General features: G+C 53.8%; 3 protein-coding genes across 3 annotated transcripts; 1 reads left to right on the plus strand and 2 right to left on the minus strand.

The window, feature by feature from the left end:
* Positions 1-49: 49 nt before the first annotated feature.
* On the minus strand, positions 50-11,196 carry COCSUDRAFT_65142 (hypothetical protein). The gene is made up of 22 exons (XM_005649674.1): positions 10,941-11,196; positions 10,571-10,748; positions 10,272-10,460; positions 9,731-10,010; positions 9,271-9,434; positions 8,714-8,975; positions 8,223-8,449; positions 7,825-7,945; positions 7,122-7,336; positions 6,585-6,768; positions 6,027-6,307; positions 5,551-5,676; positions 5,166-5,315; positions 4,567-4,788; positions 4,011-4,168; positions 3,508-3,628; positions 3,037-3,155; positions 2,450-2,570; positions 1,917-2,168; positions 1,295-1,481; positions 827-938; positions 50-594 (listed from the first exon to the last, which is right to left on the minus strand). Exons 1-22 carry the CDS (start codon positions 11,108-11,110, stop codon positions 456-458), a joined length of 3,978 nt encoding a protein of 1,325 aa, XP_005649731.1. The 5' UTR covers positions 11,111-11,196; the 3' UTR covers positions 50-455.
* Positions 11,197-11,364: 168 nt separating this feature from the next.
* Positions 11,365-14,892, plus strand: COCSUDRAFT_46627 (hypothetical protein). The gene is made up of 8 exons (XM_005649675.1): positions 11,365-11,570; positions 11,704-11,874; positions 11,984-12,078; positions 12,297-12,442; positions 12,877-13,072; positions 13,552-13,746; positions 14,206-14,305; positions 14,551-14,892. The coding sequence occupies exons 1-8, from the start codon at positions 11,441-11,443 to the stop codon at positions 14,598-14,600; spliced, it is 1,083 nt and encodes a 360-aa protein (XP_005649732.1). The 5' UTR covers positions 11,365-11,440; the 3' UTR covers positions 14,601-14,892.
* A 1,310-nt stretch (positions 14,893-16,202) lies between these two features.
* Positions 16,203-20,959, minus strand: COCSUDRAFT_46628 (neuraminidase; the record flags this gene model as incomplete). The annotated part of the gene is made up of 10 exons (XM_005649676.1): positions 20,529-20,959; positions 20,007-20,193; positions 19,706-19,852; positions 19,235-19,375; positions 18,777-18,953; positions 18,189-18,404; positions 17,684-17,869; positions 17,039-17,370; positions 16,655-16,736; positions 16,203-16,364 (listed from the first exon to the last, which is right to left on the minus strand). The coding sequence occupies exons 1-10, from the start codon at positions 20,603-20,605 to the stop codon at positions 16,203-16,205; spliced, it is 1,707 nt and encodes a 568-aa protein (XP_005649733.1). The 5' UTR covers positions 20,606-20,959.
* Between the last annotated feature and the right edge of the window lie 212 nt (positions 20,960-21,171).

Genomic DNA, 21,171 nt, shown 5'->3' on the forward strand with positions numbered 1-21,171 from the left:
TGCGTGCCCATAGCTTCAGTGTATTCGCCTACATGAGAACTTGGGCGAGTTTTGGCAGTCGCCAATTTGTATTGCTTAGAAAGGTCTTGCAATAATTAGTAATGGCAGATGCAATGGCTTGATTCAATCTACAACATCCTCAGGTTCGATCCGCTGGATTGCTTACTCAGTTGCACAACTGCCTCACGCATATATACCATGTCCCAAACGCCCTCACCACAGCTAAGTTTTCCACATAGGAAGCCGAAGCAACTGAGCCTTCTAGGGTGGCCACAAATCAGCTGCATGCACGCAAACAGATATCATACATTCAGGCTGCTCCCAGCGCTGCTACCAGAAGCACCACAATAGACACTGAGACACTGCAGTGTCACTGCCTGGCATAAGAGTCTGCAATGTTACAGAATACAGGACAGACTGCTTTGCTGCGTTGCAACAGCTGCAACGGCCGATGCTCAGCTGTCCTCGGGCACAATGGTGCGCAGCTGCCAGTCCCCCTCGCCATCAATCAGGCGCAGCTCAACTGAGTGGTACTTGAGCAGCGCCGCCCTCTGTGTTATCGTTATCAGGGTGATGCCCAGCTCCGCAGCATGCCTGCACCAGAACACACCACGCCTTGTCATTGTCTGTGCAAGCATCCTAGCTCATTGCAGGACTTGCATGGAGCCTGCGGTCAAGTGCCAGAAGTCTCTTTCTGTGAGCACTCGACTGCTGTGCCAGGGACAGGAGCTCTATAGTAATTCCGGCAGGTGGCAGTCTTTAGCCTGCAGGAGTTGGCAGATGAAAAGTGTCCAGATGAGGTATGGGCAGAGGAAGAAAGACAGACCTGTACAGATGCTCCTCGACGTCTACGCTGGTAGCGTTGGTGCACTCGTCAAGCACGCCAAACTTGGGGTTCTGGAAGAACAGCCGCGCCATGCCCAGCCGCTGCTGCTCGCCTGCAGCCCCGCAGCACACACCTTATCACTACAGTGCTGCAATTCTTGTTTCTTATACGATGAAAATAAACAGGGCAACATGGAACTCTAGATCAAGCAGTCCCATGCTGCCGGGCTACGCCAACAAGTACATCCTCACCAAGTCTCCTACTGGACTTGGCATTCCTGCCTCTACGGAATCCGTTGCACATGCACAAGCATCCGGCAGAGCCGTGTGGGCTACTTTTGAGGACCCTACAAGTACCAGGCACATCTAGGGTCCTCAATTGCTGTCTAGTCGAAGACCCTACAAGTCCTCAAGTAGGGACTGATTTGTGATCAGGCACTTCTGTCTCAACAAAGCAGCGGCAGCGCACCGAGGGAGAGGGTCTCGCCCCACTCTGCTACGGCGCCCCAGCCGCCCTCGCGCGCGACCAGGTACTGCAGCCGCACCACGCCCATCAGAGCGTCCAACCGAGCGTCAAGGATCGCGGCCGCTTCTATTGCATCGCTGCCCTCGCCCTCCATCGCCACCGCCTCCGCCACACTCAGCGGGTAGACCACCTGGGCGGGCCATGAAATTACATTCAATGAAATGAATAATTAAAATGAAATGACATAATTATAGACGCACAGATGAAGCCTGGAGCATCAGTAAGCATGCCAACGGGCAGATCACGGTCAATTTACACGGAAGGATGCTTCTTGCTCTGCCTTGCACAGCATTCAACACCTCAGGCAGTGGGAATTTTACGGGAGCTGCGGCATTCCTCAGAAGTCTTTCACACCTCATGCCTGAAGAGTGTCAGTAACCATATCAAGGGTAAGACCAGACATCCCGGCCCCTAGCTGATCTAACGGATTAGCGTGCCATGCGACACTGGCTGGCAAGCGCGGCAGGCGGTGAGGCAACGGAGAAGACTCGAACTCAACATAACAACACCACATGATTAATTTAGAGACCCCTGGGCAAGAGGGGTGGAAGGGCAAAAGAGGCACCTGCTCGCGCAGGGTTCCGATGGTGGTGTAGGGCTTCTGCGGCACGTAGAAGATGTGGCGCGAGGCGGCCACGTCGGCAGAGCCGGGGCGGCGGATGGCGCCGGCCGTCAGGGGCCAGAGGCCGCCCAGGATGCGGAAGAGGCTGCTCTTGCCCGAGCCGTTGGGGCCCGTGACCAGCACGCTGTGCCCCTGCTGCACCAGCAGGCTCAGCCGCCGCGCCAGCAGCTTGCCATTCGGGGTCACCACGTCCACCTGCGCACACATCGCAACTTTGCAGCTGCACGGAGGACGAACCAAGTAGCAAAATGATTATGTCACACAGAACCTGTCAGATACAAACATAATGACACATTTGACTGAAGATTTATTCCTTATGACCGTTTCTTAACATAAAGTGCAGTTATACAGGTGTGTTGAGCTTTAAGTCATCCAGCTCACTGCTGTGTGCACAAAGGCACCAGGACAATGACTGAGAAAGAAGGGGTAGAAAAGATAGAGATATGGATCACAGGATGAGATAGCATGGTGCGCACGTCCTTGAACTGGATGATGGACTGGTTTTCCGAGGCGGGGCTGGCGCTCATGGAGCGCTCCAGGTTCTCCTCCACGTGCAGCCGGTCCGCCTTCTGCACCACCTCCAACATCTCCGACACCCTGCACAATACGAATAATTACCCCGTCAGGCAAACATTGCATAACATTACATTACACAAGTGCAGATGTGCATCTCTCTGACACCCTGCATCTCTTAGGCAAACATGTCCGCACATGGGCAAATCTGACACCCTGCATGACGCCACACAACTGCTCAGCAAGGGGACAAGTGTGTCCGCAACACGAGCGTTTGCTTGATGGGTTGTGGGGTGTGCCAAGAACATTGGAATGGCCAGGAGTCGTGAATTGGGTGCATGCAGGAGCAGAGTTGCTGGCTCTTCTTATGTCGTTTTGGGCAGGCTCAAACAGATACTTGAAGGCACCACATGGTGTTGTGCGGTCTAAATAGAGCAGAAGAGCCGACGCCGCATTGACACGCCATCAAGATGGATGAATTGATTTAGTTCAGCCATGTACTATATGCGGTGTCGGTGGATGGAAGGTAGAGAAGGGAGATGGTACAAACCTGGTGATTCCGCCGCTGAGCTCAGCGAAGCGCTTATTGAGTGCCAGCAGCTCGCCAAAGGCGGTGAAGCACTGCGTCACTACGGACGCCAGGTAGCGCATGTCATTCACCAGCTGCCCCTGCGACATCACACCCCAAAGATGTCACTTCTATTCCAAACATAAAAGAAGGCAAGGCAGCATGTAAGCACAGACCCAAAGGGCACGCCAGCTTCCAGGCCCTGTCTCAGCAGGTCAAGCAGCTGGGACACCATTGCCGCTGGCAATGAGTCACCACACTGGCGATTACAGAGGCATTGAAAAGCTTAGGTGTAGAAGAGGCTCCGGGCTGGTGGTCCCACCCGTGCAGCCAGGTCAAGAGGTCTTTGGGGATACAACTGCATTTCCAGGGTTGACACCACGATGCAGAGCAATGTGCAGGCTCAAGCGTTATAGAACACGAGTGTTTTTGGCTGTGGGCCGTGGCTCCCACCTGTGCAGCCAGGTCGTTAAGGTCCTTGGAGGCGTCCAGCGCATACAGCACAGTGAGGCCCCAGGTGACATTGTGCGGTAGCTGCTTTGTGAAGAAATCATCCGCCACAGAGTACAGCCACCTGCAACCAGTGATGGGAAGGATGCCCTAAATATCCACACACAAATGTTCACCAGGTTGCCATCCCCTACCTTATAGCGTGTGGAAACATCTACAGCAACACTCTGCATCACAAGCCTTCTGCAGCAGGAACCCGTGCCAAGAGGTCGGCAGACTTGATAATATGCTGCCCCAGCGGCATATTGGCCTATTTCGCTCTGTTGGCCCCATCGCCATTCTGCTGCCACCGCCGCACAACAGGCAAGCTTACAAGCGACACCTGCAAACCTTGAGATCAAACATCTAGTGCAGCTGTAAAAAGCAACCTTGCTGACCTGCGGCAAAGGCAGCAGACGATGACAATCAATAAGGCTACAACGGTGCTGGACAGGTGAAAGCCACACCTGACGTCGACGACTGAGCGCAGGTGGGCGAGCAGGCTGTCAAAGACGGTGGCGATTGTGGACCCTTCGCGCGCGCCCCCGCCGAAGAAGGCCACGCTCTCCGCGTGCGTGCGCAGCCGCGTGTGGATGTTGCGGAACGCGCCCTCCAGGAAGTACTCCTGCGCCATGCATGCGCAAAAGAGTCACATGCACTGCTCAACATCTGCCCAAGTGCTGCCTCGAAGAGCGACGGCTGCAGCGCAGGGCATGGTACATCCGCTCCTTCAGGTGTCAAGAATTTTTCCCTGGAAAACAGGACAGGCGCCTGGCTCCGTGGAATGCCAGTCAGACCAAGCACATCCTTCTCACTTTGCCCATGTGGTGCGGCCCAAACATGGATTGCTGGTGCACAGGGAACAGGACGTCTTATTCCAGCGCTCTTCAGGAGCGAAGAGCTAATCCCAGAGAGCATGACACTGTAAAGAGGCCAAGCAGATCGCATCCTTCAGCAACAACCTGCAGGCAGCCAGGAGGGGGCCATAGAGAGGCCAAAAAGGAATACGGCAATGAAAGGCACCTTGCGGGCGAGGCCGCCAAAGTCCGGGGTGACGGCGGAGAGGGCGCCAAAGCCGAGGAAGGCGTAGAGGTAGAGGATGGCCATTCCGCGGCGGCCGGTCAGCTGGTAGAGCTGCACGCTGAACCAGGCGATGTCCACCACTGGCTTGACCAGGCTGGGAATGAGTGCCGACAGGTCATCACATAATCGCTCCACGTCACGCGTCAGCCGCTGGTCCACGTCCTGCGCAAAAAATGGACATTTTCGGTTTGAAATTTGAGATTTGAAAAGACTGGTAAATAATCAAATCAATAGGCACGCCCCTTCAGACAGCGCCGTGCCGTGCCATGCCTGTTCAGGCGCGCTGTGCATGGCCAGCTGGAGGTCCAGTGTTTTTTCGGCGAGCCAAAATGCTGGTAGCAGTGATCATATTTGAGCGCAAACAAAAGACAAACATGTGACGGCTGATTGGACAGCGGATTTCCAAGCCATGTGCATTGGTGGTGCCACCAAGCCAATTTTCCTCAGACCCAATCAGCTTTTTCCAGTGTGAAAGACGGGCCAGTGGGACGTTGCGCATGTGCTTTCCTGCGGGATGAAGAAAAGAGGTGGAGGCGGACCTGCATGCCGGCGAGGTTGGAGACGGTGTAGAAATTGATGCGCTGGAGGTAGCGCTTGTGAGTCACGGCCGTCAGCTGCTTGCGCCAGTGCAGCGCCAGCGAGTCCGCCACGTGCCGCAGCGACGGAGCCAAGATCGCCGACGCCAGCGCCTGCATAGAAGAGTAGATACACGCGTCACCACCACATCAAGCAGGGTAGCTTTTTTACGCAAGTATTCCTGGAAATTCCTAAGTCGCAAACACAAGATGGGGTGACAAGATTCCTTTTTTTGCATGCCACCCCACATGCCCTACCTGTGCGATTGCAGACTGGAGAATTTCTGCACCATATTTACGGGGTCTGATGGGCTCTTGGCAAGCTTCGGGGGCAAGTGAAGGGGGTTACCTGTGCGACGGAGAGGCCAATGAGGCGCACGAAGGCGGCCTTGTCCTGCTTGAGCACGTACTCAACCGTGCGCCCATTCAGCGCAGCCATGCGGTCCTGCAGCAACGACCGCAGCGACACCACCACCTGTGTGCGCATCAGTCCAACTCAGTACTTACTCAGAGATTCAGCGGCTTATTCCCAAGCGCCCACCAATTTGTGGTTACACTGAACCGAAGGTGATGCCGTTATCAACAGGCGCATGCGAAGCACTTTGAGAATACAGACTCCTTCAACATGTTGAAAATACCATGCTTAGGCATGAGCATGGTAACATCAAATGCTTAAGTATGAGCATGGTAACATCAAATGCTTAAGCATGAGCATGGTAACATCAAATGCTTAAGCATGAGCATGGCTAAAATCAAAATATCAGAGCTTAAAAATATGAAAGCTCTAAAATAGAGGTAATGTGAGTCAGGTCAGGTCCGGCGCACCAGGATGGCGCTGAGCTGGCCGGAGGCGCCGCGGCCGCGGCCGAGCAGCTCGCGCAGCACGGTGCGCCAGCGCGCCCACGTGCTCAGCCGCGCCGGCTGCAGCGCCAGGTTTGGCGGCACGATCGCCAGATCGCGCGCCGGGTCGAAGGCCGGCGCGCGCGCGATGATGTTACCTCCGGCAGCCGCCGCCTTTTGCGGCAGCCCGCTCTGCAGCCCCTCCAGGCACTCCGCCGCGTCCGTGCCGCGCGAGTTGCCGCCCCCGCCGCTCCGCAATGCGGCACCTGCCCCATGGAAGCACGCATTTCACCGCAATACTTTGCAAGTTGAGTGATGCACCTGATGTGCTTGCCGGGGCCTTGTCCGATGTGCAAAGCACACTTACATAATCTCCAATCTTTCACAGCTTAAATTAATGTGGGCTCTCATAAGATTTGTGCGTGGGCAATGGATCCTTTGCTGCGCGGCAAGTGCTCAGGCACCGCCCCCCTTAGGCTAGAAGCTAGACTACCAACACTGGCATATGCTTTCCCACGATAAATAAGTAAAACAGGCAGGCACCTGGCTTGGCGTGGCCCTCTTCGGAGGAGAGGCCGCGGGCGCCGCGGTGCAGGGACCAGCCGCCCTCGCCGTCGAGCGCGAGGACGATGTCGTGGAAGGCCATGAGCGCCGGGCGGTGGCTGATGGTCACGCACGTGCAGCCCAGCTCCTTCACCATCTGGCAGAACCGCTCCTCCATGTCCACCTGCGCGCCCATAACGTCACAGTCATCATCCCTCCCACCCCTTGCTCACATGCTACTGTAAATCACCAGCAGGCAGAAAATATGACGTGCAGCGGGGCTTCACATCCCTTTTTGCTTAGCGAAAGGTCACATACCAGTTCCCAGGTCTCCTGACCCATGGACTGCCATTGAGAACACCTCTTGAACAGAGGACAAAAAGCCGCCTGAAAGCTGTTCACCATGTAAGGCAGGGTGGTGCAGCACCTGTTGTTCTCAAAGGCAGTAAACAGGTGGAACTTAGTCGACTTTCACCTTGATGGGAGCAACATGATAAAAAGCACACACACAAGGGTGAGGCAGGAGTAGCTGCGCACCGTGACGCCGGAGGTGCACTCGTCGAGGATGGCAAATTTGGGGCGGTGATAGAATAGCCGCGCCATGCCCAGCCGCTGCTGCTCCCCCAGGCTGAGCTGGGTGCCCCAGTCTACAACGGCGTCCAGTCCCCCCTCCCTCTCCACCAAATACTCCAAGTCCACCGCCCGCAGCAGCGCGCGCAGCTCTGCCTCGGGGATCACATCCCCCTCGCTCACTGCAGCCAACATATAGTCGACATGTTCAGGAAACCGCTTGGTATAGTTAGTGTATTGCCACCTTCGGTTTCTTTTATATCTTGCCATTGGCAATCTCGTTTTGCAAGGAGGTTGCTTGGATTAGTTTTTTACTGTCCACTTAAGAGTTGACTGAAGCAAAAAGCAGGGCAGTCAGCCAGAGAAGATGCATCGATACAGTTGTCTGCTCACATGCAGGGAGCATTTGCAAAAGCCAGTCGTTTTTTGCAGCCAGCAGTGCACATAAACAAATGCCTTTCTAACAGTATCAAGTGTGCCCAGGATCAGGACACAGATATGGACCATGCCTCCCATACCAATCTGACAGTCCAGCTTTCATCTCTTCAGCTCACAAGCGGAAGTGCAAGACCACTTGCCAGCTGAAGATGGATAGGAGTAGGGCGGTCAGGCATATACAATGGGCACAAGCAAGAATGGGCTCAAGTGCAAGTGAAAGTCTGTGTGGCACCTAGGCGCTCAACAGGGTAGATGAGTTGGTCCTGCAGCGTGCCCAGCGTGACATAGGGCCTCTGCGGCACGTAGAAAATCTCATGCGCCAGGCCCCCCTCTGGGCCGCCAGGCTTCTTTACCTGTTCAAATGCACACATCTCAAACCATCACGTTGCAGCGTCGATGCACATGGCTTAGATGCACATTTTGATGCTTGCAATGATGGAGTAGAGAGCGTTGCAATGTTAGCCTTAAGATCGTGTCAAAGGGATCCGCTTGCACATGCTGAGGAATGCAGATTGCAAGCCATCACACAGTCAGCCTTCAATTTACGTCAAGGAGAGCTGCTGCTGCTGCTACTGCCGGTACGGAGGATCCATGGAAAACGATCATGGTTTTTTTTTGGAGGGGGCTCACCGTGCCGGCAGTGAGGGGCCAGAGGCCGCCGAGGACTCTGAACAGGCTGGACTTGCCGGAGCCGTTGGGCCCAGTGACTAACAGGTTGGTGCCGCTCTGCACCCGCAGGTTCAGGTCCTTAACAAGTGTCGCGTCCGCCGGAGTGACCACCATTGCATTCTCAAACGCGATCTCGTCATCCGCTGCCTCGATGCGGCCGCGGCTCGCCTGCTCCCCCGCATTCATGCCTGCACCGACGGTTGGTCAACAGCTATCATAAAGGGCCCCCACCTCCCTGATCTTTTTATCTCCTTTGGGTGAACTTCACACGAGTGCCTCACTCTTCACTTTTGCAGCCAAGCAAATCTTGCAAAGAATTTACTCTGGTAGCAGGTACACCACATCTGTTCCCGCAGGATGGTTTGCAGCAGAACACCTTTCATGCAGAGGTCAGAGCAGAGGAGATCTGCACCACTTGGCAAGACAAGCGCAGTAAGGTTTGCACAGCGCACCTGCGGAGATCTCCTTGGCGGTGTTTTCAAGCTCGAGGATGCGGTCGGCGTAGGCGCCCAGCTTCATGAGCTTGCGCGAGGAGGCGGCCAGCGTGCCGAGTGCGGTGAAGAGCGAGATGATAACGCTCGTGTGGTAGCGCATGTTGGCCAGCATGCTGGCGCGTCCGCGCGTGGTCTCCCCCGGCCGCAGGTGCCCCGAGAAGAAGGGGCCGATGATCAGGATCACCGCCATCGTCGCCGCCAGGTACTTGGTGTGGAAGTCCTGGCGATGCATGCAGCGACAGCCCCTCAAAATATCCCATCCAAGAAATTGAGCAATCTGTCTCATTTTATGCCTTCGAGTCCCCCAGAGGGTTACGCATACATGCACCACCATCCAATGAATGCCCCTATACTCACTTCCATGAACCGCATAGACCGGTAGTGGGGCGCTCTCTGCTCCTGTGCATGCCAAGGTGGCAAGCATACAACACAAGCACTGAACAAAGTGCGGCCGCTGCAAGAGGGGTGTCAACCAGACTGTCGCACTGATAGAGGCATGGTGAATGGGTGTGCACCTGCCACATGGCAAAGCGCCATTGGGTGTTGAGCAGCTTGACCTGGTGCCTGACCAGCTCCTTGAACTTGCTCACTATGAGGTTGCCCTCCTTTTCAATGCCCCCATAGAATGCCACTGGCTCCGCGTTCGTCCGGAGCCGTGCGTGCAGCTGCCGGTACGACCCTGCAATTTAACTCCCCACCTTAGCAAAGGTTCTCTACATTCCTCACTTCATCACAATTTGAAGTGACCATCGGAAGGTGTGTTTAGAAATGCCAGTCTTCAGCCTTACACCTTCCCATACACTTCTCCAGAATCCCAAGGCAATTGAAGGGCACTGATGTATCCCAATGCAGGTGCATGCAGATTCTGATCCAGAACCTGGCTGACTAGGAAAGGAAGGCGACGCAACCCTACACAGGCAGGAATGGCTCAAAAAGCTGCACGCAATTGTTTTTACAAATAATGCAGTGACGCACCCTCATTGTCGGCCTGGCGCTTGAAGAGCCGCCCAAAGTTGGGCGACATGGAGACGGTCATGGCCCCCGCGCCGAAGACATACGCGATGATCACAGCGGTGTACTTGTTGGTGCGCGTGTAGCTGCGCAGCACCCACGAGTAGAACACGGCGTCGACCGCGCACTTGGTCCACTCTCCAACCAGGTCCCCCAGGCCGTCGCAGAGCTTGGGGATGTCCTCGCAGATGCGCTGCTCCGGATTGGTCACCCGCCGGTCCACGTAGGACAGCTTGTAGTACGTCTGCGGTGCGCCACAGCAATTATTCTCTGCTCCAACTTTGCCTCATGCTATCCGTGTCCATAGCTTGAGGATGAGACTCAGGTGCCGCCAAGCAGCACAAGGCAGCTTGCATGCCAGACTGATGCCATCCCCAGGTAAGATAGTACCCCTCAGTGCCTGTTTGAACACAGTCTGGAGCATGCGTTGACGCTTGCTCCATGCTATGTGGATAAGCGGTTTGCGGCAGTTGAGAAGGACAAGGAACGAGCAGTGCTGGCGCACCATCTGGTCAAAGTACTGCTTGTGGACGCGCGAGGTGAGCACGCTCCTCCAGTCCAGCTTCAGCAGCTGGAGGAAGCGGTTGGAGGTCGACTCTATCGCCGCGGCCGCCAGGCACAGGACTACATTCTCTGTGAAGTTGCGGATGAAGAGAGGGACCTTCCGCAGGAAGGCTGCGCGGAACATGAAGCCCTGGGATCCCCCGAGACACACAGCTTCAGCGCTGACTCCATGACAGTCTCACTAGTGCATGAGGAGACAGTTTATTGTTGGATGTCGCAAAAATATACACGGAGACTCACCTGCATTCTCGCAAGCCTGTTGGAGAAGGCGGTGCGGACGACTGCCAGGCCCAGCAGGAGAAGGATGCGCTTGCCAGCGATGGGCAGCAAAAAGTTGAGCAGCTTCTTGAGAGAGTCGCCCGATTTCCCATTCTTCTTACTCTTCTTTGCATTGTTTCCAATCACAACTGTTTGAGACCTGAAGGGTACATATGCTCATTTTAGTGCGCTGTGTGTAGAACTAGAATACATGACGCTCTGGGTGAAGCATGCTCTCTTTCCCACATCTGGGCCCAAATGCATGTGTCTTTCGTGAATTATACACAAAATAAATGATGAATCTCAACAACTTCAATCCAGGATCCTTGCGAAGCAGATGAGGATGACGTACTTGTGCTTTCTCTTCCTTGCTGCATTGGCAAGAATCTTCAGATAATAGGAATAGGAACCACCACTAATCAGTAAAACTGCTGCAACAGTTGCCCCACGGTTTCTGTTCAGCACTGATGCAGTGTGGGCCAAGAGATGGGCCTTCTTCTTGAGGTCTACAACAGATCCCATCGTGCCCTCGCTCTGTCAGAGAGCCCCTAAGGCGTCTGGCATGCCTCACATTCTTCAAAGTTTCATCTTCGATGCCACTCCATGACTCTTGGTCTTCTGAACATTGTGGGAGGACTGTCCAACGTGAGCCATGAAAATGTCAAGGGTGAGGAAACCATGCACAATACGAACTCGGATGTGCCAAGGTTTGCCCTTGCACTCCTTGCTTGCTCGTGCACTACGGTTCTTTAAGAATGTCTTTCCACAGGAATTTTCTGAAACTAAGTTACTGGAGTTTTTCATAGCAGCATCTAAGCGGGACAGCTTCCAGGACCTCCCGATCTCCTGTCGATGAGTCGAGGGGGGAAAGCAATGACAAGCCGCTGCCAAGTGGTCTTGATCCTGGTAGCTACTTTGTTTGTCCATAGTGTGTCAGCCGATAGCGTGCTTAGCACGCAGTCCAAGGCCGATCCCATTGCTGGTAAGCCCAGCTTGTTGGGTATGGTTCGATGCAGCAAGGACTTGACATCCACTATGAGTGATCGAAGTTTCCTCCGCAACTTACAACTTGGAAATGCATAAACCGTTCAATTTAATGCTGTCTTTGCCCCCAGGACTGGACAGCGTGCTCACCTCATTCCTAGACAAGAGCTTGGTAAACCAGACACAGACAGCACTGGCCAGCAACCTCTTGGGTATCGTCAATGCCGTTGAGACGACACCTGCAATCTCGTTGCCAAGCTTGACTGTGGTGAATGGTTCTGACATCGCCGACTCAGCACAAGGTAGTTCTGCAACCGAATATGAAGCCCTGCAGAACTTGATGAGAAATCAAATACAGGGTCGGGTCCTGTACGCACAAAGAGAGCGTATTTGTGCTATGCACGTATGCAGGAGTGCTGGGTTTGCTAGACACCACCCTGCAGAGCGTCATGCAGAAGATTGCAGACTGGCTGCCAGGAAACAAGACCACCCTCTCATTGGCGAAGGCAAGTTAGTGGGTCATCTCCCTGAACACCCATTTGTTTCCTACCTCCAAATTGGCTATCTCAAGACAAAGGCCAGCATGTTCCGCAGCAGCGATTACGCACAGTGACAGTCATAGAAGGCAGTGAAGTCACCCGCAATTCATGATCTAACTCCCAGGTGTCAAGCATGCATGAGATGTCATATGAGATCTCTTAAGCATGAGATGTTTCACTGGCAGGACTCGCACATCGAGCTGGGCACAAAGGAGACTGGCTGGGAGGGGTTCAAGCTGCCAATGATAGAGATCAGCAGCGGAACTTACCTGAACCCTGCCACGATCGACCTTGAGACCCTGGATAAACTCGTCAGCGACTTAAAGTCCCCGTGCGCACACCCTCCCCACAGCTCACCTCACCTTTATTTACCTTGCACTTGGCATTGCTTTCTGAGGCACAGACTCAGTGCACCCATGTCGTACCTATGCATGCTTTCTTTGCCCATATTTCCATTTCAAAGGAGGCTGGAGACGTGAGCAAACACTCTGGGAAAGACTAGGATTGTCCGGGCCTGTCTAGGGGCGTCTCAACCCTGTCGGACTGTCTGAATATGTCTGAGGATGTCTGGTGTTCGAGATCGAGATGGGACATTGAGACATGCCTGTAAGACACAGTAGACATGCACGAATGTCTTCAGACATTGTCGGGCATGTCTGAAGATAGGGGAGATCAGACATAAAACACTTTAAAGGCACATCAGGGGGTACCTTGATGCGTTGAAGCGGCGATTTGCAGAGTAATTTGGGGAACATGCTGCTGCAGGTTCTGCAGCGAGGCGTTTGTGAATGACACAGCCGTGGTGCCGGCAACCCTGACATATTCGACATTCACCCTTACCCTGGAGACGGGGGCGTGCGCGATTACCACTGATTTCACTCCCAACCCTAACAACCCCTACGATGACTGGCTCGCCTCCAGGGGCTTTGTGTGCAAGACCCCCGAGCTGAGTTTCTCCCAGGTGCATGCACGCCCCTCTGCACCCTTCCTGTGACTTTTAATTGCTAAGACCTTATGTTTACAACAACTTAGCAGGAAAAACTGTTATCATTCCTCCGGTCCCTTGTCCCAAAAAAGAACAAATACCTTGTCAGGTGACTCGAGCAGGAATGCTTGTGCATCCCTCACGAAAGGGGCATGAAAAGTGATTGTTTGACTAGCTTTTAGGCTGAGCTTCCTATGCTGTGCATTGCCTTATATAGAGCGCTCATGCTTTTCAAGGAAGCACATTCAGAGTGACCCGTACAACCGACTCTTTGCTGCACTTGCTGGGCTGTGCAGAGTGTTCTTAGATGCACACACGCACGCATCCATGCAGGATCCTGACTGGGTGTACTGAACACGCAAGAGGGAGACAGGTGCACCTTCCGTTGTGATATGGGAACGGTCTGGAGACAAATTATGCACAGCCTTACATTGCGCGCACATGCATGCATGCAGGATCCGGCCGTCTTCACAGAGTCCTACACGGCGCCGGCCACGCTGATCACACCGAGCTGCAAGGTGGCCAAGAACACCACGGACGGCTGGAGCAAGCTGCTGTACAGCGCTGGAGACCCGGTGGTGTATGCGTCCAGAGCAGACTTCATGACTGCCATGATGGACGGCACCCAGACAGACATCTGGGCCCCCTCGGTGAGCAGTCACAGTTCTTTTCTCCCCGATGGGCAAAATTGAGTGAAGACATACAAGGCAGCGCGAACGCCATGTAGGCATAAATGCCTGGCAATTTCATGCAATGCGTGCAACGTACAAGACGTATATCACTTAATATCGCATGCATTTTACTGTATCTTGTATTGCTTATTGTGTCCTGTCTACATCAGAGTCGGTTCCCTCTTTCTGAGGTCCTCTTGTCATGTTCAAGAGCAGTCCTTGCGAGTCCTCTCCAGGTAATGTCATGAAAAGGGTTTGTATTGTCTACCATTATTGCATGTAGGCTCACCTGCTCATGAGGGCCAGGATGACCAGATAAAGGCCTTCAACAGCAACTTGATATTGCGCACTCTTCCAGTGGACCGGACATTGCAAGCTGAGCCAATGACAGAGTATCCATCAGGCAGCAAGTGACAGCTTTTATGATGCTTGTGGCAGGCCAAGAGCGACCTGATGAATGCGATTGTTGAGCCCCTGAAGAAGTACATCAAGGATGCAGCTGCCTCTGCACCTCCCCTGGTTGTCCATGTGGACTCAAGTAAGCCACAGATCTTCTGTGCCCTCTTCTTGTGTTTCTCAATGGTCCACGGTGCCTTGCCAACTGCACACTGAATCTAACTGCAATTGCCATGCATGGTAATTGTATGCTTGGCAGCACAGCTACTGGCACCAATACTATCCATGAGTGACCTGAAGTGCCCACAAACTAGAGTGGGGATGTACCTTTCACCCTGAACATGAAGCATGTGCCGAGCTTCAGGTTCTGCAACTTTTGTGATGCAGGCAGCTTGAAGTCGGGCAGGCGCCTGAAGGAGATCATGGCACAATTCTAGGCGCACAATTAACTTTACACCCTTTAAGCAGCATTTTTGAAGTAATGTAGTGCCTTCCACCGCAATTTGCTGAAAAAGTAAATTAGAGGTGCTAGTTTTTTCAAGTGAGAATGGCGAATTTCACATGCATATGCTGCGGAGTTACTTGTCAAGATATGGTCCTTATGACTTCAAAGCCAGCAAAAGACGATATGATCATTTATAAATGATTAGGGTCGTACAAGTACTGGGGAGATTGAGGGTATGGTGTCATGCAGCGGGCATCTGCAAGCATGTAAAGTTTGTCAGGCATTGAGATCGGGAACATTCACCGCAAGCTGCCCAGGCATCTCAACAGATATTGGTCGTTACATTGCAATTGGCATCTTCATGAGTGTACACGGCATGGGTACTGTACAGGGCATACTTCAAAAATCAAATTGCGCTGCAGATTCTCAAAATAAAGAATGTACGTAGACCTTGCGCATTGCCCTGCAATATTGTCAAACTCTGGCCCTGCAGACTCAAGAATCATGCTGCCCAATGTGGCAAACTATGAAGTTATTCTGTCTCATTCTCCCTTCGCAAGCGCTGGTGCTTAATGTCGCTGCTGACTGGAACCAGCCAGCTTCGGCAATCTATCTACACTATCTACAACAAATTGGCAGCATGGACACATTGTGCAGATATCTACCTCCAAAGGGGTCACGACAGCGTTTGATGGGGCATGCGGGAAATGTCCCACATGATCTATGAAAGCCCGAATAAAACTGTCTCACTATCTACACCGATAGCAGGCATGAAAAGAGCTATCAAACAACTTCAACTTTTGGCCCAACCTCCGAGTTTGGGCCGGCTGACCTCAGCATCAATCTGGTATCAACGTCATACAGGCATTGCAGTGATCGACTAACACGTGTCCTCTCAAAAATCTGGGGCATTGTGGTCATCTTGTTGCAAGCTGCAACCCATGAGCAATCTCAATGGTGCTCTTGAGGAGCATGCCAATAGCCTGACCTACAGTTATGTCCATCAATTGCACTAATCCTCTGGATCAAGATTCCAGGCGCTATGACAAATTGCAGCATGTCTAAAGACTGTGAAACCCTCGGCAAGGAGTGCTGAGGGGACGCCTAATGGCACCCCACTGCAGCTCTGCTCTAAAAAAGAAATACCACTCCGGACGAGCTCATATGGTAGTGCAAGCTGCTTCAGGCAGGACCTAATCCCAACTGGTCCTGTGAAATATTTATTGCCCGTAGCAGCCACACCAGGCGCTGTGCAGCAGCCGTCAACAGAGACATACTTGCGAGCCCTGCAGCGACGGCTGCTCGGCGGGGGCTCTATCATCAACGAAAAAGATTATTGGGCTCAGGACCATTCCCTTGTTGGCCCGCTGTCCCCATGTGATCCATAAGGACACAAATACCACAACACTCAGCTCGCTAAACTCAGGCCGGTGACAGGTTCTGGCCTGATCTCTTGCGGGGGGACCAGGGGCAGGGGTGAGGGTACGCCCCTGCACCCATACACCCACAGCTACAGGGTTGTGAAAAATCCTTCAGCCACTGGCGGGTGTCTGGCAGATGCGGCACAGTCTCCGAGGGAGTGGCCTCCAGCGCATCACTTGGGGAAGATGTGGCCCGCGACCAGGGCTTTACGGTCCACCCAGGCGACGCGCATGCCGTAGTTGACGCGGCCGAAATTGGACTGCTCTTTCACAAAGCGCTCCTTCAGCAGCCGGCCCTCATCCTCGGTGTGCGCCACCTTGCCCGCCCCAAACTCCTGCTCGCAACGCCCCATCACCGTTCAGAATTGCTTGATTGTTCTTCAAGATAGGCGGTGCAAGATGAAACACAGGCGCCCTGGCAAAGCTTGAGGCGTGATGAGGAGACAAAGTTCAAGCATGCCAAAGGCAGACCCTGCCCTTGGCGGTCAGGCAATTACAAAGCAACACTGCGAAGCCTTGGCAATGTCATGCACTAAAGCGATGCACACAGCGCCTTTCAATGCAGACAGACACAACCATGGAAAAGGATGACAACAGAAGGGTCGCGTGTGCGAATGCAGCTTACCTCGACCCGTGCGGCGCCGTCCGGCAGGCCGTCCTCAAGCGACAGCTCGCGGAATCCTCGGCTGTCCGGCTCCAGCATGTACCTACGGGCATCACACCGCATCCACATGAGACCCCAAGCTCTACTGTCCAGCTCAAAACTCTTGAGACACTCTTTTGCAAGGAATCTTGGCCACGCATGCTCCACTTTCTCCTCCTGTCAGCTGACAGGAAGACAAAAGGATCTTTTCTGACCCAGCCATGACCTCTGAGTGGGGCGCTATATCATGTGATGAGCACAGCAAATAACATTTAGCAGCTGGGGCTCAACCGCTGTGAATTCTCAGATACAAGAGATGGGTTGCCATTAAATATTCTCCTTGTACATGCAGCGGGAGATTCGCACCCTGGCTTGTGGGGAACACTGATGTAGCCTTCATCCTCGAGAGCAGCAACGTGATGCTGCCCAGTAGCCGCCGATGACTCATATGCCAGGTCCCCCAGGGCCAGGGCCGCGGCGGGGGACAGCAGCCGCCGCCGGCCGGTCACGGCCTTGCCCGTAACATTGCCCGCAACAGTCGCCGCAAACTTGGTCGAGTTGGCGGCCAGAGCGGCGGCCGGAGAGAGCGCTGCGGTGGTAAAGGCTGTCACCTTTGATGTGTCATCGCCCGGCAGCAGCAGGCTGATGGGTACCAGGCGCGGCGGGTAGCTGACCGTGTAAATCACCATCACCTGGTCCTGCAGCGCAGATGCACCAAACAAGTCAGACACAGGCAATTCACTGAACAGCAGTGCTTGGTCCTGCACAGAACATGCAAAAGACAAACTACCATGCTGCACCTTCTTGTGCAGGCCAAAGCCGGGCTCAGGCACATGATGCAACTGATTTAGGCTTGTGAAGTAAGTGATACTCTCAAAAGACTGTCATCAAGCACATGAGCAAATCAACCCTGCCAACTTTCTATTGTTTTTATTTCCGCTCGACCGGTCGCGGACGGTTCCCTTCTTCACTGGACATGATTCCTAATAGATAGATAAGATAAGTGCTGACCTGGACAGCGTCGTAGAGAAGGGCTGGGTAGTGGAAGGAGCCGTCGGGCTCGTCCTCGATCAGCGCCGAGCGCGTCCAGTTGCGGCCGCCGTCCCGGGAGATAGCCAGCCGCAGCGGCGACCGCCGGTTGGGCGAGTCATTGAACGCCGTCACCAGCACATTGTCCGGCAGCGCTATCACGTCCATCTGCGTGCAGCCGACACACAAAAATCAGCATACCTTGGCTAGCTTTGCTCCTCACACAATCCATCCCACTGCCATGCAGTGCCTCTCATGCAGTGCCTCTCACACAAATTCCCACACATGCACTCTGGCAAGTGGGATGTACTGGATTCTTTCTCATCTCTCTCTGCCTCAATGCAAGCACCATTTATCAACGGGCCTCAGCTAATTGATCGATGGCGCTTCCCCTATGTTGCACATGCCACTGAAGACTGGACAGAGCGGTCACTTTGCCACAGGGACATGCCAATCACAGGTGCCAGGGTGAATTCTGGTGGCTCACCCGGCTGTTGGGATTTGGCAGCGTGCTGTTGCTGGGGAAGGTCCAGTTGTAGCCGCCATCAGAGGACCAGCTCTGCATCGAGGAGCCAGTGCGCGTGCGGAAGATCTGCAGCTGCATGCGCATCCCATTGACCCCGGCCGTGTACGCGGCGATCGCGTTCTCGATCATCCACGTGCTGTTGTCCTTGGGCACCTCCGCCTTCTTCCACGTCTTCCCCTGCACCAAAATTCAGCATGGCATGAATGCTCTGCTCCCCACCATGCTGTCATACTAGCACTGTCAGCAATGCAAGCTTATTCCCTGGCTCAAAGGGGAGTCCGCTTCATGCTGTCGACATTGCCTGGCAGCACTTTCATGTTTTCCCCCTGCCTGACTCTACAGGGAGTGAGTCTGATCTGTCCAGCACATAGCGACTGGCACTAGCTCACATTGTTCCCTGCCTGACCACTCAGAAAGAAGGCAATATTTGACTGGCAGCAGTCCAGGTATGAATGATCCCTGGAGTCATCCTCTGCTGTCAAGTCATACACAACTAAGACACTCATGTTGATGCATGACAGAGGAGTCTGTCTGTCTCCAGAGGCATACCTGGTCCCCAGTGATGAGCACCCCTGCGACGCCGTGCAGCTTGGGCACCTTCTGGCACTGCTGCCCGCCGCCCAACTCGCGCCAGTAAGGCAGCAGCCACTCGCCCGCCGCGTTGAACGACAGCCCGTTGCACGCCAGCTTGGCAATGCCCCCCTCCGCAGACCAGGGGTCCAGCGCCTGTTTAGAGTCACCAGCAACACCGCTCACCACCCAACAGCTCTCCAGCTCAATTATTCAATAAATCCATCCTGCTATCACCTCTCTATACATTGCCCAGCTGAAGTGCTTGACATAACGTTGACGATTCAGCCATGTGCAGGAACCTTCCAAGGAGTGGCTCTGGATTCAGGGCAGTCACTGACTGGCAAGCACCATGATGTCTGCTACAGCTATTGCGTGCTGTTTCTAGGATGCATAGAGTATTTGGGCGGCCACAAGGGTAAGAATCTGGAGCACACCGTGGCGTTGGTCCAAGTTGTGCCGTTGTCTGCCGAGGTCTGGTACATAAGGGAGCCCCCTGGCGCCCAGCACACTCCAGACTCGCTCAGCCACTGGCAGGGCTGATGCGACCTGGAGAACCACAGGTGCATGGTGCCATTCTGCGCACACACCCCCACATGTGTCAACAGACCGTTCTTCAATTTACGAGCTGTCACATGCATACAAGAGAAGGCTTTTATAGGAAGTACATCGACCAATTGTCCTTGAAGACAGTGCTGTAAAATGCATAGGGGTCAAATAGGAGGGAAAGGCCACTTTTGGGAACTCTTCCCATTCTGACAATACAAGGCCATGCCCTCTCCACTATGTGCAGGGAAAGGGCCATGGAAGCCAGCAACATTATCCCAGAGGCCAGAAGTTATCGCCAGGAAGGGAGGCATGAGTGTGAGTTTCCAGATGGTGGGCTACATCTTTTTAGAAAGGCTCACCGCGGAGTAGAGCACCGGGCCCCATGCAGGGAGATTGTCTTGTGTTCCTGGCATCAGTTGTGTGGGACCCCAGGTCAGCCCGTGGTCATTTGAGATGGCGTAGTAGATCGCCTGATCTGCAACCCCCTCAAACCACTTCGTCGCGGCCTGCCAGCACACAGTGCTCATCAGGGAGAGATCTGATAGGAATGTGCTAGAGAAGGTGAAGACAAAGAAGTCTGACATGCATGCACGCCACAGCACAGCAAGGCAGGGAGCACGCACACTTGTATGAATGAATTCCTAGGGGAACAGCTCTCACCTGCCATTGCGCAATGATGGACCCATTGGGCATGTGCGCCAGTGTCGCCATGTGGTTATACCGCAGGCGCGGTTGATAGGTCTTGTCCAGGGCACTGGTGAAGCTGTTGACTGTTCCGTTCTTGCTGCCCTTCCCATAATCGATCGCTGCAGGGTCCAGAATGCTGCTAGGATTTCGGTAGACCCATCTGCGCACGTCACAGGAAAAGGTGATGTTTCACTTCTGGGCACCTGCTTTAGCGGTGAGTGCACTGCAGCTGTTAGGGTCGGCAAAATTTGGAATTAGATCATATAGTGAGACCTTCCCAGCATCCAATAGTGGCTTCTTATCGGCCATATCACTAAAAATGCCCCCTTCCTATGTGCGACGCTTTCTCTCTGAAGAGCGCTTTGGAAGCGACTGCACTTCAGTCAAGCTACAAGAAAATTACGCAATACACCGAATTAAAACTTGTTCCGAAAGCTCCCTCAATTCAGCAAATTATAGCACAGGTTGAGAAGGGCTCATCAGGGAACTGCTTGCCTGAACGTAACGTTTTGCGCTGTTGCCTGGAGAGCCCCAACGTTGAGCGCCAACACAAGAAGAAGTAGAAATTTCATTGTTTCAAATCTGCTTCGGACAAGATATATTACTTGAATCTGTTCAAAAATCGCAAAACAGCCCTAAAAGCTTACTCATGTGCGCAAGTTCCTTGGAAGTTGTTTCCCCCGTTTGACAAATGGAAAGGGCAAAGCCTGCTTGTGTGTTTCTTGCTTCTGGATCGCAAAGTAACTCTTCGACTAGTCAGCGCCGTCGCAACCTGATCCCGACCAGATCGGGGTGGTGGCCCCACCACGCGGTGCAAAGGCACGAGTCAGTGCAGGCCCTGGGATGGTGGATCCCTAGGACCCAATCACTCTGTGACTTCGTCGGGCCTCAACAGCGCTTTTGGGTGGCTCACGATGCTGACGGCGCCTACCATCGATTCTTTTCAGCGTCATGTGTCACAATGGAATCTTGGTGCCCCTCATAAATCACGTGAGGTCTGTGCCGACATGTGCCGCCCCGTGTTCAGGGGTACTAAAGATTTTAATGCCCCCTGCCGTGCTAGATATAAGGGTGAAAAGGATGGTCCGAAAGCAAAACCCTAGAGATATTTTTTTCGTCACGTGCAACGATATCACCT

The sequence above is a fragment of the Coccomyxa subellipsoidea genome, assembly GCF_000258705.1.
Source record: "Coccomyxa subellipsoidea C-169, whole genome shotgun sequence".
NCBI lineage: Eukaryota > Viridiplantae > Chlorophyta > Trebouxiophyceae > Coccomyxaceae > Coccomyxa > Coccomyxa subellipsoidea.